Genomic DNA, 17,215 nt, shown 5'->3' on the forward strand with positions numbered 1-17,215 from the left:
GGGATCTGCTGGTCCCGTCTGGCCTTGCCGGCTGCACCTCTGCCTGGAGGGAGAAGGTAAACAAGAGAGCGAGGTGGAACAAACGGCTCTTGGTACCGAGCGAGGAAATTATCTCACCGAAACAGATAAAGGCAAGGGGAGGTTCGTGTGGTGCACCCGGAGCTCTCTTGGCTGCTGGCGTGACGTAGGCAGTGCCTTCAGCTAAAAGTCCCTGGCGCCCTGGCTGCCTGCCCCAGACCCGGCTCGTGGAGGCTCCGGCGCGCCTGGCACCATGTCGGTGACAATCTGCCAGTCCATGGGCTTCGTGGTGTCCGCCCTGGGCATCGGGGGCATCATCGCCTCCACCTGCATGGACCAGTGGAGCACCCAGGACCTCTACAACAACCCGGTGACGGCCGTCTTCAACTACCAGGGCCTCTGGCGCACCTGTGTCCGGGAGAGCTCCGGCTTCACCGAGTGCCGCGGCTACTTCACCATCCTGGGGCTGCCAGGTAGGGCCTGGTGGTGCCAGGGGAGGGGTGGGAGGGTGTGGGACACGATCTCTGTGTCAGCAGTGGGTGATTTCCAGTGGGCAACCCAAATTTCTCTTAGCGGCGGGCGATTTTCAGTGGGCAAGGCAAATTTCAGCTGAAAAGGGCCACGGGTGATCATTCTGCTTGGAACACAGGTCCTTGGAGATGCCTCAAGGCAAATCCCCTTCCATGGCCAAGCTGAGGTCCAGCAAAACTCACTACAGCTAATTATGCATCCTGAGGTGTTGTCCAGGCTGCTCCGTGGGGAGATCCGTCCCCTGTGCCGCGGGTGGCTCCGGCTCGGATTCCTGCCCCAGCTGTGCGGCTGCGTGTGGCTTCCCAGCAGAAGCCACTAATAGTCTTGTCGCTGGAGAGGATCCTTTCCTAAGAGGATATGTCACAGTTCAGCTCACTGTATTTCTGCTCGGGCTAACACCACCAGGATGGATTTCTCCCTAATTCTGCTTTGGTTCCAGTTTTGTCTGCCACGGGAATCATTCCTGTCCCGGTTGTGCCCAGAGTATCTCGGGGTGCAAACAATTAGGTTACAACAGGATTATCTGGGGTTTCTTCCTGCCTTAATACAGTGAGAGAAAAGGCACTTAGACTCTTATACCCATCTGGCCTCTGTGCTTTGATACAGCCAGAATGGAGGGAAGAAGCCAATTATATCAGGAAATCACTGCAGAACTTCTGCAAAATGGCATTTCCAAAACACACAGAAAGGGGCATTGTGCACAAAAATTGCTTCTCTCAGGACAAGGCGCAAATCAAACTAGTATAACCCAGGGTGGCTGTGGTCTCAGACAGCAGCTGGGGAGGTGTTTCATCCCCTGAGCTGTGTTTTTGTGTTGCTCCTCTCTGGATCCTCATTCCCAGCTGGTGTCTGGCATTGGCTGTGCTGCAGCTTCCCCAGGCAGGTGCCGGGGACGTCCCTGGACATCATCCTCTTGTTGGAGCTGTGGGTTGGAGTGTCCCTGCTTGGGCTCTCGGGTACAGAGATGCATTTTCCTAGGAGGACATGAGCCTGATCCTGCCTGGGAGTCCGGCTGGAGGGCGACACCCCAAGAAGGGGGTTTGTGCAGGGCTGGTATTCACACGCTGCTCTCCCAGTCAGCAAAGCTGAGCAGATTCACCAAGGGAAAACGGGGAGCAAAGGGCAGGACAGGTTGGTGAAACTCACTGGGTTGACGGTTGGACTTGATCTTAGAGGGCTTTTCCAACCTGATTTTAGAAAGAGATTAAAATTACCATGTGAGGAGTAAATTGAGGTGTAAAAATCAAGCCCTCCCCACACAGACGCTCCCACAAGTCACTGCAGCTCTTCCAGTTCTTACGGTTTTCTCAGTTCTTCTGCTCAAAAAGCTTAAAATGACAAAAACTGTAACTCTATGGAAGAAGCAATTAAACTTTTCAAGTGTTCAGCTTTGGGAACTGCTCTAATCTTTGAAGAAATCAGACTACTTGAGATTTGGGGGTTTTTGTTCTTTAAAACACCTTTGTTGCTGACCTCACCCCTAGAGGAAAAAGCCCAAAACTAGGGATGGTTTTTTGCAATTCCAAAACCTCCAGCCTGGCATCTGTCGGGTGGGTATTAATATTGTAAAGCGGGAACGCTGAGGGGAAGGGTGTCCTGCATTAGCAGGATTTTCCTGCCTTTAGAGGGGCTGCTGGAGACAGGTGTGTCCATGGCCCTGCCCACAGCAGGGGGTGGGACAAGGTGGTCCCTGAAATCCCTTCCAACCCAAACCATCCCGGGACTCTGTGCTCCCATGATTCCTCAGCTCCATCCTATACGCTCTGTGGATCCCTCCCAGCCACTGACAACAATGAACATCCATTCCTAAATATTGGGGTTCCTGATGAAGCCCTCATCTGAGAGTGGAATTCCCACTCGTGTTTGCCAGCTTTACTGCAGTCACCTACAAAAAAGAGATAGAAAAGAGCAAAAGGAATAAAGGACAACCATAAAAAAGAAAGGTGGTGGATGCCTGAGCCCCCCAAAATTGCTGTCCTCACCCTCAGTGCTGTCTGGGGGATGGTGTGGGCTCAGTGTGAGGGAGTATGAATATTTATGTGCTTTGTCCCAAACGATCCTTTCCGTGACCGGTGTTATCAGCGCTGCCCTACAAAACGAGGTGGAATTTTTCCCCTTCTTTTTAATGAACTGGGCTTCTTTTTCTGTAGCCAGCCCCCGCTCTGCTCCTGTTTTTCGTCCTGTTATGGATTGTCTGACACTTGCCGTCTCTGGAGAAGCTGGAGCAAAGCCTCACGTCCCTCTGCTGTGCTTTATGGATTGGCTCTGTCTCCCGAATCCAGCTGCTCCTGTGGGCATTTCTTCTCACCCACCACCAGCAAAAGTGGTACCCCAATCAGAGGGGGGAGGAAATGATGCTAAAAATCCTGTTATTAATTTGTTCAGATACTATTTAAGTGAATCATCCACGTGTTTATTTTAAGTGTGCGGCACCTCGATCTCCGTGAAACCCCCCTCACAAACTACCCCAGAGTTAATGGTTTGTCAGCATTTCCATTATCAACCCCTATTTATTATCCTGACAATGGCAATTTATATTGGGAACAATAGTGCCAGAGTGAATAAAAATAATAGGACTCTGGCAAAGCAGCGAGGTGACCCGAGCACATCGAGGAAGTTTTGGGTTCCAAGGTTTTTTTTTCACCTCAATCCCTCGCTCCCACAGCAAAGATTAAACTTGTCTTGCCCATCATCTATCTTCAATTTAGTTGGGAATTTTAATTTCAAATAGATTGAGGAAAAATCAAGATAATAGAAATGAGAAATTACCCAGGCAGTTTATGGCTCTGGCTGCTCAGCTATAAACAGCCGCTCTCTGGTGAAATGTGGCACTGGAAGATTGGACCGATTTGTTCTGATTTTGCTTTCTCCTGCTATTTTTTGCTCCTTGCTTTGGCGTGAGATGGTCTGGAGGACACTGAGCACACAAATAAGGGATAAACAGCAAAAGCTGAGCTGGGCAAGGCTGGGGGTTTCACCTTGTGTGGAGATCATGAGGTGATTTCTCCTCAAAGCAGGATTTTGCAGTTTCTCCCAACTTTGCTAAACTACAATAGCATGGCAGGGATTTCCCTGGTTTCTGTGTCTTTTTTCCACACTTGTTCAGAGAGCCTTTTCCAACAATTTTTCCAAGGACATTTCTCCCTCAGGTCCAAAAGCTCTTTTTACCCCTTCAGAAGAGCTGAGATACCTCTCTGCTATGGACCAAAGGGTTGCTGGCTCAAAACAGGAGAATATTCTTGCTTTTCCAACAGCAAACTTTGGCAGTCTGAGAGCAACTTGTTCAGCTTCTCCAGCTGATAAAAGTGCCCAAGTTCTCAGAGTGCTCAGAGGGAAAAGAGCCCATGGGAATGCAACCTTGACTGCCCAAATTCTCCATAAATTTCAGTTTGGCTGCTGCAGGGTAGCAGCAGTGCATAGATGTTTCCCGAAGAGAATTCCTGTCTAGGAAGCATCAACATTGGCTTCTCTGGATTTTCCCCTTCTATATCGATGCTCTGACAGAGTTTTCTTTCGTTTCATACAACCCACAGCCATTTTGTGGCATAACCATAGCAAATAACCTGATTTTGGAGACAGGGCAGCCACCGGCCAAGACAACAGAGTCTCTTCTCCCTGGAACTGTTCCATGCCCGAAGTTTGTATGGCTGGGAAGTGCTAATTGCCTTGTCATGATCCTCCACCAGCCATGGCCATGGCAAAGTCTCTTTCAAGGTCTGTTTGCTGCTCGAAATCCTTTCACCCAGCCAGGTCTGCTCTGAGTTTTGAAACGTCTGCAGGCAACTGCTGCAACCTGCCTAAAGTCTTTTGAGGTCAAATTTTGGGTGCAGAAGGATTTAGGTGGCCCATGCAGGCTGGAGAATTGATATATCCTACCAGGACATGTGTGAGGCTCTTTTGGGTTTGCAGTTACAGCTGGAGCTGAGGGAGGTGTGGGGTTGGGGAAAAGGCCAATGGAGACTTTTAGAGAGGTCTCAGGAGCCCCAGTGACTTCTAGGGTGGGAGGAGGTGGCAGGGATCTGGGTGCGTGTGTCATATTTACTGTTTTGTGCCTTTACACCATGAAAGGATGAGAGACGAGGGAAAAACATCCTAAGGGATCTGGGATGAGAGCCAGAAGAGGAAGGAGCAAGGCTGTGGAGATTTGGGGCTGGGCTACAGCTCATACCTGTGTAGGCAAGTGCAGCCTCACGCTCCCCAGCTCTGCTGAGGGACCTCAGAGCACCCTCTGGACCACCCCCAGTGGTGTGAATCTGAGCTGGGATGGGGCCCTTCCATGAGCCATTCCCTCACTGAATTCCAGAAAGGCTGTTCAGCCCTTCCAGTTGTGGACCACACACCGATGGACCCTGAGGTGGTCCCGCTAACGGAGGGGCAGGGAGAGAAGGGTGGGTTTGCCTAGTCTGGGCCTGAGCAGGCTGGGCTGGTGTGAGCCACCGGCAGGGTGTGAGCTGTGTTTGCAAATTTGAGAGCAAACATGAGCTGGAGGTGATTTCTGTGGGAGAGGTGGTGATAACATTCAGGAGCTGCCTGGGCACAGGCACCGGTTTTGAGATAACGCAGAGTCAACGCCTGGAGAGATAAAGCAACTATGAGCTGGAATAAAGGGGCTCAGGGGAGCGGCCACAAAGCCCCCTTCTTCTCCTCATTTGGGTAAACCACCAGAGTTGTCCCAAAGCTCAGTGGGAGCCCTGTTCTCTGCTCCTTGGTGAGCTGCAGCCTCGCCATTCCCCTTCCTCAGATACAGCTCAGCAATTCCACGTGGACTGGGAAACCCTCTGGCCAAGCATTCCGCCGCTGGAGAAAATCCACAGATTGCTCGGAGAGAGATTCCCATCCTTCAGCCAGTCCTGCCTGTGGCCATCTCCATAGGGTGGCTGGAGATGAGCATCAGCTTGTGCTGAAGATGCTCAGGCTTGCTCCACAGCTTTCCTCTCACCCAGCCCCTTCTTGGGTTGTGCTCTGAGCACAATATTGTTGTAATCTGAGTTCAGATTAAATTCCCAGAAGATCTTCTATTACCTGGGAAAATGGGATGAATGTATTTTTCCCTATCATGGGCAGCTCAGAAACACCCACTAAAAACAAGCTTAAAATCTGAATATTTGAAAAAGTCAAAGGAAATGTGCTGGGGAAGGGTTAGGAAAGAACCAAGTTTAGATTTTGTCTCCAGAACTCTGCTTCAAGCATCCACAGAGGAAGGTGTGGGAGCTTTGAATGCCTGCTCTTCCCAAGTGTGTTTGTAGTCAGAGCAGGAGAAATGGCATTGGGATGGCTGGAGGACACTTCAGCCAATACTTTTAGGGATCAGCAAGCAGAAGCCCCTCAAACCACAATAATTCATCAAAGATGGCAACACGTGGAGTGCTGAGCATGGCTGGGTGTTTAACTCTTAACTGAGGACCGCAGAATGACCATCAGCAGCAAAATTCCTTCCTTGGCTCCATTTTTGGGGACAGCACGCGAGCCTTTGGTGGGGATTGTCCAGCCCTGTGTTGGTTTCTCTTCTTTAGAGTCATGGTTCCATCTGGCCCTGCAAATCAAAGCCAGACGCCTTCTCCTGGACTTTCCTGCACACCTGGAGATGTTGATGCTTTTTGACTGCTCCACCATTGCTCTGGGGTTTTGATGTCCCTGAGAAAGAGCCATGATGAGAAACAGTGTCTCCATCCATAGGAGAAAATTCCATTCCCAGGGAAAGGTTACTGAGGTGACGGACTGGACATGGGAACATCCAAGGATGGCCCTCTTTCCAACAGGTGTCTTGGGGAGACCAGCAGAGTGTGAGATGTGAAATACTGGAGAAGGAGAAGAAAAGGTCCCTGTTGGTTTGAGGAGCAGCTCCTGCTGCACGTGGCTGGAGCCAGCAGCCGGGCTGGAGGAAGGAGTGGTGTGTCCCCTCCCACCAAAACAAACGTGGATATAGGGATGGAAGGGCCACCACCACTGGTATTCCTGCAACCATCCAGATGTCCAACTGAGCAGAAAAAAACCCCAATCATTTAAATGGCGGCAGAGTTGTTTGGGAAAAAAAAAAAAAAAAAAAAAAAAAAAAAAAAAAAAAAAAAAAGCTGGGAAAAATACCCCTTTAATTCTCCCCTTTTCCTTCCCTTTTCTTCCCCAGGGGTTATTCTTAGCTATGACCAGTCTATGGGTTCATTTCTCTATGCACTGTTGCACATGCTTGGGAATAGGGGTTATGTCTCAAAGGAACATTGCTCCCTCTGATGTGTTCTGACGAGGTTCAGCCCAGAAAAAGGGATGTGAGCTCTCACCACTGGATGGCCAGAAAAAAGAAGGAGAGTCCTGGGGCATGGGAAGGACAGGAGTCATCCTGGAGAGCTGCTGAGGAGCAGCAGGGCTTGGATGGAACTGGATTTTCTAGACTGGGACACAGTTCTGGCTGTGGGACCACAAGGGATGGGATGGCGGACTGACCACATTTTAGCACATTTTGTCCTTCTGTCCTCCAGATCCTTCTCATCCCTAGTTGTTGTCTCAGCTTCTAAGTCTTTTCCATCCCTGATCTATCACAAATCATTACCCAAAAAGGGAAATTTTGGTCAGCATTCCCTGTCCTTCACAGAGGATGAGCAGCTCTTTACCACCTCTGGTTCTTGAGGGTTCCCTTCTATGGTTTTCTTTCACTTTATTACTTTCACTGGCAACTTTGGGTAGGTCAGAACTGACCCTTCCTGTGATATAAACTCACCAAAGTGAATGAAAATGACGACATTTGAATAAAACAGACAGAAGCAAAGACATCTTGTGCCTGACCTGGGAGGGCTGTGATTGCCATGAGACGTGGAATCGTGCTCTGGCTGCCCCAGCAGAGCCCCACAAGCTGAGGGGTGTCCTGGAGGGTTGTTCTCCAGAAGGCAGGGGCAATATCCAGAGTTTAATAAACCCATTGTAGCTGCTCCATGGACACAAATGAGCTTTTCCTCTCTTCCTGGTGGCTTTCACATGGCTTCAGATCCAGGTGCTGGTATGGACAGTGTAAAGCAGGAATTTGTTTCTAGGTCGGGACTGAAGTAAATCCCTTGGAGGGGGATACTGGATGAGAATGGATGAGGGTAGAGCCGGGAAGGTCCTTGTGCCTCATGGACTGCATTGGCAGAGTGGCACAGTGGATTCATGTTGCTCCCACGAGCCCGGCATCTCTCCACTGTGATAAGTGATAACGAATTCCCCACTTTTTACACCTCCTGTCCCTTTCCCAGGACCATCCCTCCAGTCGACACGGACAAACACCCCTCAGAAAGGCAGTTTCCCAGTGGTCCCCACACTCTCCTCCCTCCCATGTGGGTTTCAGTGTGTCCTCGTGATGGCAGAGGGCATGCTGAGTTGTGGAGGGTTGGAGGACCTTTGCTGGGTCAATTTGGGGCTCTTGGCTTGTTGCCCCAGGTTGTGCCATGGTCAGCATCCAATGGAAGCTCAGTGATGCCTGAGGGCACTGCAAGGAGCAGCCACATCCCTGGGCTGGGCTGGTGGCCCCACATCCTCTGGCAGAGCCCTGTCTCCCATTGTGCCTCTTGTGCAGCACCTCCACGGGGACAGATTGTCGGGGGGCATCAGCAGAGGGATGGGCAGGTGCTGAATTCCCCTGGAGATGTGGTCCTTGCCCCGTGCCAGGCAGGCAGGAGAGGCCCAATGGGCAGCAAAGGGTTTCAGGGGGCTGGCCAAGCCCCAAGTGGGTTGCCCAACACTCGGCAGAGCGTGGCTGCTTAAACGTGGAAGGACAAGCACCTCTAAAGGACAAAAGCTCCTATCTCCAGCCCTGCCGGCACAAACCTCCCCGGCAGCGAGAGTGAAACTGGACTATCTTGCAAAAACACTTTGAGCAAACAGCGCTCAGCGGAAAGCATCTGATAAGAGCAGCTGCAGTGCTGGTGGCTCAGGCAGGAGGACTCCGGTGCCGCATTAGGACCGCGGCTCCCTCGGGGCCGTGCCGCCTCCGCTCTCTGGGGACACACCATGTCCACCACCATCTGCCAGGTGATGGGGTTCCTCGTGTCCCTGCTGGGCGTTGGGGGGAGCATCATGGCCACGGCCATGGACACGTGGAGCACGCAGGACCTGTACGACAACCCGGTGACGGCCGTGTTCCAGTACCAGGGGCTGTGGAGGAGCTGCGTGCGGCAGAGCTCCGGCTTCACGGAGTGCCGGCCGTATTTCACTATCCTTGGGCTGCCAGGTAGGGGCAAAAACACTCCAGCCTCACCCAGGGGTTCTCCTGGAGCTCCGCACAGTTTTCATCCGGAAGGAGGAGCAGGCATCTTGAAGCACTTTGCGAGGAATAACATTTCCAGTGGAATGTTATGAGCATGAAAAGAGGAGCGTATTTGTTGCCAAAATAGTTTTTGTGGTGGGGGTTACAACCTGGAGCGTGTGTGGGGGACCTGTGGGTGAGCATCATGGGTTCAGCACCACTGCTGGCATAAATCAGCACAGCTCCACTGAGCTGAGGGGAGCGAGGATGTTTAACCCTGCCCCCGTGATGTCCCTTGGAATGGAAACACAAGGAAAAGGGCTGTATGCAATTGTGTAGTGTTACAGGGTAATGGAAATTGGTGAAATGTACTGCTTTTCCAAAGACAGGACTGGAATGGGAGATAACTGCCTGTGAGAGGAGCGGGTAGGAAGGGCATGAAGGGGAAAGGTGTGTTCGGTCACTCGCCATCACCTGGGCAGTGTTAGTGCCTACAGGAGCAGAGTGCAGAGGCGTAGTGCTGTCCCGTTTGCTTGCTAATGTTCCCAAAAGAGCTGTTTTCCCCACTCCGCTGCATGTGAGGGTATTCCAGTGCTCCCAGCTCAGCAGTAAATTTGGCCCTGGGAGCGTTTCTCGCTCCTGGTATATGATCACAAAAAGGTCCAAGCAAGCACTGCTGTGCACAGGCTTTTTGTAACTGTTGATCCAGGAATGTTGTGGGTTCCAGCCCTGTATCCTGAGGGATGCCATCCTCAGGGATGCATCAAGCCTTGCTGAGGACCCATGACTCTCCGAGGGGTGCCATGGAATAAATGTGTCTCTGTGTACCCAGCTTCAGGACTGCCAGGTGAATTCTTTCCCATTTGGAAGAGCAAACCTGATATTTAGAGTCATGGGAATATTTATTTTAAAGACTAAAAATTAGATTTATCCAATTATCTCTACAAAATGTTGACCACTCTATCTCTTCATAATGCTGTGGGCAGGTGACTGTTGTAAATGAGCCATGAGGATATGGGAACCATCATTTTGATGTCACTTTATCTCAATCAAGATTTTACTTTTTTTCAGTTATTTTTTAAGTAATATGGCAATAAAGAAAGGAGCAAAGCACTCACAGACAACTTCTGTTGCTAGAGATATCCTGTCAGAGTTACCTTTATGAATCCATTTAATTAATTCTTTCAAACATATAGAAAAAATGTCCCCACTGGAATTTGCTCAACTTTAACACCTACTGGAATTTACTTAATTTCTCTAAAATTTCTATATCCCATCAGTCACTACTGGTCATAAAGACAGATTCTATCCTTTTATTACGTGTGAGCAAAGGAAATGCAGGTGATGGTCATTTAAATGACTTGAAGTTGTTTTACCTCACTCACCTCTTACCACTCACATCACACGGGGGAGGAAGATGACGATCCAGCTTCCCTTACCTCTGGAAAACAGTGATGCAGGCTGTGGTTTCACATCACTGGCATTTATTTTGGTGGAGAAGCTATTTCTGTTGGTGGTTTTGCTATTCCCTTGTTATGGAACACCAGCCCTTGTGTGGAAGCCAACTTTTCCTCCCTCATTCAAAAAGTGTGTGCCTAAGCCAGGTTTGTAATTCCAGGGCTGTTTGCTTCCCACTGCTCCCGATACCACTTTTCCTCAGTCTCCCACTTTGTTTGTCTAAGCCCTTCCACTCCTTCCTCCAAGCACAGGTCATTCACCTTTGGAAAAGCAGCTCTTTTCAGAGGACTTTCAACGGATGCCAAAACTCCTGTGAAACTGCAGCACTGCCTTTCCCAACAGCTCCCACTTCAGGTCCCGTGAGCAAAGTGGAGAGATCTCCGTGCCCCAGCAGAACTTCCTTCTGCTTTCCATCTCTTGTGGAGAGGGTGCATAACTCATTCTCACGGAGGCAGGAATGGCTGTTGACGGCCATCTGGCATTTTTTCCATCACATCCTGCTGTGCTCCTCTCCCCCTGCCTTTCCAAGAGCTCCTTTCAATGGAGAGTCACAACAGTGCTCCAGCCAAAGCGGGCCATCCTTGGCTGCTTGAGTTGGCCCCTCCTGTTGTGTCCTTCCATGGGCACCCAAGGCGCTGGGAGCTCCTCTCCTGAGAGTGAACAAACTCTCTGTGGGATCTTTGTTTGGGGTCACTGCTTGGCGGGTTGAAAACACCCCATTGATGACGCCCGTGAACCTGCAGGAAACACCCAGGAATGAAGTCTTGGGGACAAGGAGCTTCCATCATGATCCATAGTCTTGGATTATCAGCCCCTCCTGCCTGCCCTGAAACAAAAGCATTTGCAAAGAAACTTTGGTTGTTGCAAAGACAAACGAAGATTGAATTTTCCTCCTCTTTCTGCTTCCCATCAGGTGCTGCGGAACAACCTCCCAGGGCTGATAAGGCATATCCGCCATTCCCTGATGGATCATAACTAATGAGCTCCTACCTGGGGGCTGATGAATGGGAGATTGAAAACCCCCGGCTCGTTAGCACTCGTTATCAGCTGATAAGGGCAAATTGAGTCATAAGAGCTGAGGCGGTGGGACTGCCGGATGGGAGAAGGTGGTGTATTCCCGGCCTGTGGAATGGCAGCCCGCCTGCTTCCGCGTGCACTGCGGTGCCAGCGTGGTTCTGCTCCGCTTCCTGACACCCCACAGGCCAGGAGAGCCACCCAGCACGCTCCTGGGAGGGGCTTGCAAACCCTTCTCCCAACCTGTGCAAGGGCTCCGTGCTCCCCTGCAGCCCTGGGCACCGCGGTCGCCCAGCAAAGGGGTGACAGACAGGGCAGGGAAGTCCCTGGGGCTGTGGAATGCATTTCCCACCCATTTCACTCCATCACGAGCCCACTTTCTCTTCCCTGAAGAGGGGCAGTCATGCTTGGGGAGCACCAAAGCCAGACCCAGGCTGTGGGAGCGTGTGGCAGGGGAAGGGGAGGCTGCGAAATGTCCCGGCCAAATCCCAACAGCCCTTGAAATACCTTCCAGCACCCCTCCAGGGCTCTGCCGCCTTCCTGTCTCTGCCAGGGACTCCTGCACAAGTGGGGAGGAAAAGTGTCTGGAAAAAGATGGGACATGTGCCACCTTATTAGAGAATCACCTTGGTATTCACGGACTCTCCCCCACCACTTATCCAGTTTGAAAGGTGGAAGTTTCTGCTGTTCTACTCCAGCCAAGAGGAGTCTGAAAGGTTTTTGCCTCCTTCAGGCCTTAGCTCCCATGGGCGTAACCCACCAGCATTCCCAGCTCATGGCATGCTGCTGGACAGATTCAGGGTGGGGTATTTGGGTGTTCATTCATGAACACGGACAGATTTATCCCGGAATGATGTTCCAAATAACCCTGGGAAGGATATGGTGAGGGAGGTGCTTGCCAGAGCTTTGATGCTCTCTCCTGCTCTCGCTGTAATGTTTGTCAAGGTGATTTTCCTCTTTTCCATGTGCTTTGCTGGGAAGTGGGAACATACAGAACTGCATTTTGAGTCATGCAGTAGCTGGAAACATCCCGGACAGCTGGATGGAGCTCTGTGCTTCCATCACTGACGGGGGAGGAAAGAAGAACCCTTTCTCAAACACTGTGGTTATGGAACAATCCATGCTTATCCCAGCTCCTCACTACTCTTCTCCATGAATTTCACGACTGGCACCAAGGAATGTTTCTAAAAAAATGCTGCCTACACCATGAAACTCTTTGGGAAGTTAAGTCAAATAGCCACATTTCCAGAGGAGCCCCAGATAACACAAAATAGATCCAGCGCCCACTTTCCAAGGCTTTCTTCTTTAATTTCTCTATTTTCAGACAGAGGCAATCTTTGAGAATCCCCCAGACCCTGACAAATCCCATCTCAGCCACTCAGCGAGGTTTTTGCCGTTTGTTTTGCAGCGATGTTCCAGGCTGTGAGGGCCCTCATGATCGTGGGGATAGTCCTGGGAATCCTCGGCCTCTTCGTGTGCATTTTTGCTCTGAAATGCATCCGGATTGGGAGCATGGAGGATACTGCCAAAGCCAACATGACCCTGACCTCTGGCATCATGTTCATCATCGCTGGTAAGTGGGAACTGTCGTGTCTTCCATGCGGAAGGATTTGCATTTCCCTGGAACTGAGGATTGGGAGCGTCTTGGTGCATTTCTGAAGTTATTGGCATTGTCCTCCAGCCCCATTTCCTGGGGTCAAATGGTTTTTTGCCTCTGATTAGGGAACAAAAAAACCCCCAAAAAACCACAACTCTGGAAACCAGAAGTTTGTATGGACAAAATATGGAAGGCTGAAAAAACATCCCAGAGATGGAAAAAGAGGTGCATCCCTTGATTTATTTTATATATGTTGTTGTTATATATTAATATAGCCTTTATTTATATAGAATACTTTTCCCAGTTTCAGGCTTTATCCATAATAATTTTAGGAAGGTTTGTAGGTTTTAAATACCAGCCTACAAGCCTGCAGGAATTCCCAGCCTCCTCAAAACTGCAAATGCTTAATACATCACTTACAGGTTTTCCTACATTATTTTTGAGATAAGAATCAAAGGAAATCTATATCTTAACAAAGGGAAGGAGAATATCCCTATTTAAAATCCTTCGAATCCAAGCACTTAACTTTTCTTGGGATATGAGACATTCAACACAACTTCAAAAATATGAGCTGGAAAGAGGAAACCACCTTCCGCCACACGGCTTTCATTTCGTATTTTACATCTATCATTTTAGAATCATGGAATGGGTTGGAAGTACCTTAAAAATCACCCAGTTCCACCCCTGCCATGGGCAGGAGCACCTTCCACTGGACCAGGGCTCCAAGCCCCGTCCAACCTGGCCTGGGACACCGTGGAAGGAAGAACAAAGCAAAACTGTCATCTGAGGGTGTTTTTTGCCAAAAGTTCTGGACTTGCATTCTTCTGGACACCCCAGCTCCTATCTGTCCTTGGTCTTTGAGGCCCCTTCCAACACAAACCAGTCTGTGATTCCACGTTTGAGTGTTCTGTGAATTCCTCTGCTGAGGAAAACCGAAGGTTGGCATTACTGCCAGGATTGTCAGGGGTGGCCATCCCAGACATCCCCTGGTGGGATGAATGGAAGAAGTTCCAACCTCCTGGGGCTGGTCTTCCACACCTGGTGATAATCAGGCTGTGAACCAAAGACATCTCCTCTTTTACTGACAGAGAGCGTGTTTTCCCATTTAAAAAAAATTCTCTCAGGGAATTTTTGGTCCATGTTTTTCACTGTAAAACAAATGTTTAAAATGAACTACTGGGTATTCTGCACAATGATCTGTTTGTTAAATTCACTTGTGCGACGAAGCACATCAGGAGAAAGATTCCTGCTGCTCTGTCTTGGGATTGCGCTGTGTGACATTGTATTCCTGATGCTGGACTGTAAATGCAAGGAAAACCTGGAAGAAAACTGTAACACATTGTGGGTCCCCCTTTGTGCTGGAGGCCACAGAGCAGTGTCTCACCCACTTTTCCAGAGGTGTGAGATGCTTCCCTGAGGCCCCAGGGGTCTTCTTGCACGGCGAGGCTCTCAGTCTGTCCTTCTGTCCCTCCTCAGGCCTGTGTGCCATCACTGGAGTGTCCGTGTTTGCCAACATGCTGGTCACAAACTTCTGGATGTCCACCACCAGCATGTTCCAGGGAATGCAGAACGTCCAGAACAGGTGGGTGCTCGGCTGCTCTGCATGCTGCACGGTGGAAATCTCCCTCAGGGCTGCTGCTGAAGGATTGGCAAACTCTGGGGGTGTGTTGGGACGGTTGCAGGACTTGGAAGATTATTCTTAGGAGATAGAGCCTCTTTTCTGGGCTGGAGATAAACAAATGGGCTGGCTGTCTCTGTCCCTGCAGCTCAAGACTGCAGGTGGGACATGTGGGGACCTGTGGGTACAACAGCAGGGTCCGAGGGAGGATGTCCGTGCTGCTGGCAGCCCTAACCAGCCTCGCCTGTTTTGCAGGTACACCTTTGGCTCAGCCCTCTTTGTCGGATGGGTGGCAGGGGGCCTGGCCCTGGTGGGAGGCATCATGATGTGCCTCGCTTGCAAAGGGCTCATCCCAGAGGAATCCCGGTAAGCTGAGATGGGTGGGAATGGGGAGGTGTTGCTGGAAACCTGGGGGTGGAGGGGCCCAGGTGTCCCACAGCCGGTCCAGGGCGTGTGGATGTGTCACACCCCTGTCATGATAGTCCTGGTCATGATGGAAACACAGAGTCCTTTAGGTTGGAAAAGACCTTTAAGATCAGAGGTCAGCCATTAATTCAGCGCTGCCAAGCCCACCACGACCTCAAGTCCCTGATTAGTGAACTGCCCTCCGTGGGTCCAAAGTGAGCCTTTGCCCTCCCTGCCCCTGTGACTCACACACGAACAGAGAGGACATGGGAACCGGCCTCAAAATGTGACATTTGCACTGTGCTGGTGGGTTCAGGCCCATGAATTGCAGGCTGCACAGCAGATCATGGGCAGGGGTAGATTGAATCAGCTGAGCCGTGGTTTACATGGAATTCTAGAATTCCAGAGCGGTTTGGGTTGGGAGGGACCTTAAGCCCATTCCATTCCCCCCCTGCCATGTGCAGGGACACCTTCCACAGACCAGGTAGCTCCAAGCCGTGTCCAGCCTGGCCTGGAACACTTCCAGGGGTGGTGTAACATCACCAGGAATTTGTACCCCAACACAGCCGGTTATTGCGGGTGGGTCCATCACTCCACAAATGATTTTTTCAAGGGAAGGAAAACGTATATTTATGAAAGAGCCTGAAAGGGACTGGCAGGTTCCCATGGATGGTGGGCTGGGCTCTCTGAGTGCCTCCAGACTGTGCTGAGCAGTCACAGCCCCTCCAGAGGCTGATGTTCCTCTGGTGTCTCTTCCAGCTACAAAGCCGTGTCCTACAACGCCTCGGGCCGGAACATCTCCTACAGGACGGGGCCCTACAAGGTTGGCTCAGGGTATGAGGCTGACCCCAAGGCCAGGAAGGGCGTGGGATATGAAGAAGCTCCTCGAAGTGAGGATGGGAGACGCCCGTACCCTTCGAAATACGACTACGTCTAGCAGACCTTCCGTCCTTGGGTTGTGTTATCAGTTATTTTTTAATGTCACAAGCAAAAAGTGCAGCAAACCAAGCAGTCTGTAAACAGGGATGTGTTTTCTGGCAGGTTTTCTCTAACTCTGAGGTTGCATCTTTGTTGTGAACGTCAGTTTTACTCGCCTGCCCATTAGTATTAACAGCACCAGAAGGTCTGTGACCGGAGAGTTGTGGTGCTCTCAGAGTAGAAAATTTTGCTCCTATTCTCTGTATAAACTGATATCCAGGAGCAGTGCCTTGTGCCCTTTCTTAATTGCTCACATAGTGAAAATTCCCCTTTGATAATCACAGTGTATTTGAAGTAAATTCAGTTGTGTCCCCTTGGCTGTGCCCAAAGCAAACAGAGCCTGTGGTCAGGGCATTTTCCTCCCCGCTGACTTCTCTACCCAGTCCCACCTTTGCTCTGCTGCTTGTACTCCAAGGCTGATCTGCTCTGATATTTAATCTGATTTCTGTTACTTAGAGCCCGTGATAGCAAAGTGTATTTATTTCTTCGGATCTCTCCAGGGAATGTGCATAATCCATTGTTACTCCTGCACTAATAGCTCCCAACCTCCGTGTGCCACCGGTGTTCCCGCAGATGTCATCTTTAATGGAGCCAGGAGAATCTCTCATTTAGAATTAATTACAGCTACCTTTGGAGCAGGGCTCCCAGGGAGCATCAATGTGTAACTCCACACTGACATCAGGACTTCCCCGTGGTAACTCTCCCTCCAATGATGGGAAGATAACTCCATAATGGAATGTTGCCCCCCCCAGCCAATCCATCAGAGAGGCAGTTTATTTGAAGGGGGAAGAGGGAGACTTGTCAGAACTTTTGTGGGAAGAGAGAGCTGTGAGCTCTTAGCTCACAGGTCTTCCCACCTGGCTGCAGAGCACATCCTAAAAAAGCTCCAGACAATGCCTATGAATAGAAAAAAAGGATAAGTTAGGGAGAAAAAATGGGGTCCAGGCCCTTGAAAATAACCATTTTAATGGCATCTGCCGTGGGCTTGAGCACCACTCCTCAGAATTACGAGTTCTGCGAAGGATTTCAGTTTGGGCAAAATTGGTTTGGTGAAATGCTGGTGTTCCCTGAGTGTTTGACATCTTGGAGGGATCGGGATCTACAGCTGAGCATTCCTGCAGAGCTGGACCTTTGGAAGGTCACGTTAGCACCAGCTGAGCTGGCATCCCTGGTGGCTGCTAGGATTAGAGGGGGCAGGCTGTGCTCCCAGTGAGCACAAACTGCACCTCCCTCCTCCTCACATCCATCACTGCTCCCTAAACCTCAGTTTCCACAACCCCCAGCTCTGCACCACCACATGGAGGCAAATCCCCTGCGCAGGTCCAGGAGATCCCGGAGGAGGCCAACAGGAGGAGGAGGGAGCACCTGGCAGGTGGCTGGAGGA

General features: G+C 50.6%; 1 protein-coding gene across 2 annotated transcripts; it reads left to right on the top strand.

The window, feature by feature from the left end:
- Window positions 1-271: 271 nt before the first annotated feature.
- On the top strand, window positions 272-15,790 carry CLDN18 (claudin 18). Of its 2 annotated transcripts, none has more exons than XM_040074533.1 (5): window positions 272-491; window positions 12,642-12,806; window positions 14,307-14,412; window positions 14,704-14,814; window positions 15,613-15,790. In XM_040074533.1, exons 1-5 carry the CDS (start codon window positions 272-274, stop codon window positions 15,788-15,790), a joined length of 780 nt encoding a protein of 259 aa, XP_039930467.1. The 2 variants fall into 2 exon arrangements, with proteins under 2 accessions (XP_039930467.1, XP_039930466.1); XM_040074532.1 differs by lacking the exon at window positions 272-491 and adding an exon at window positions 8,527-8,746.
- The last annotated feature ends 1,425 nt before the right edge of the window (window positions 15,791-17,215 follow it).

Source organism: Hirundo rustica, chromosome 10, assembly GCF_015227805.2.
Source record: "Hirundo rustica isolate bHirRus1 chromosome 10, bHirRus1.pri.v3, whole genome shotgun sequence".
In the NCBI taxonomy this organism is placed as follows: Eukaryota; Metazoa; Chordata; class Aves; order Passeriformes; family Hirundinidae; genus Hirundo; species Hirundo rustica.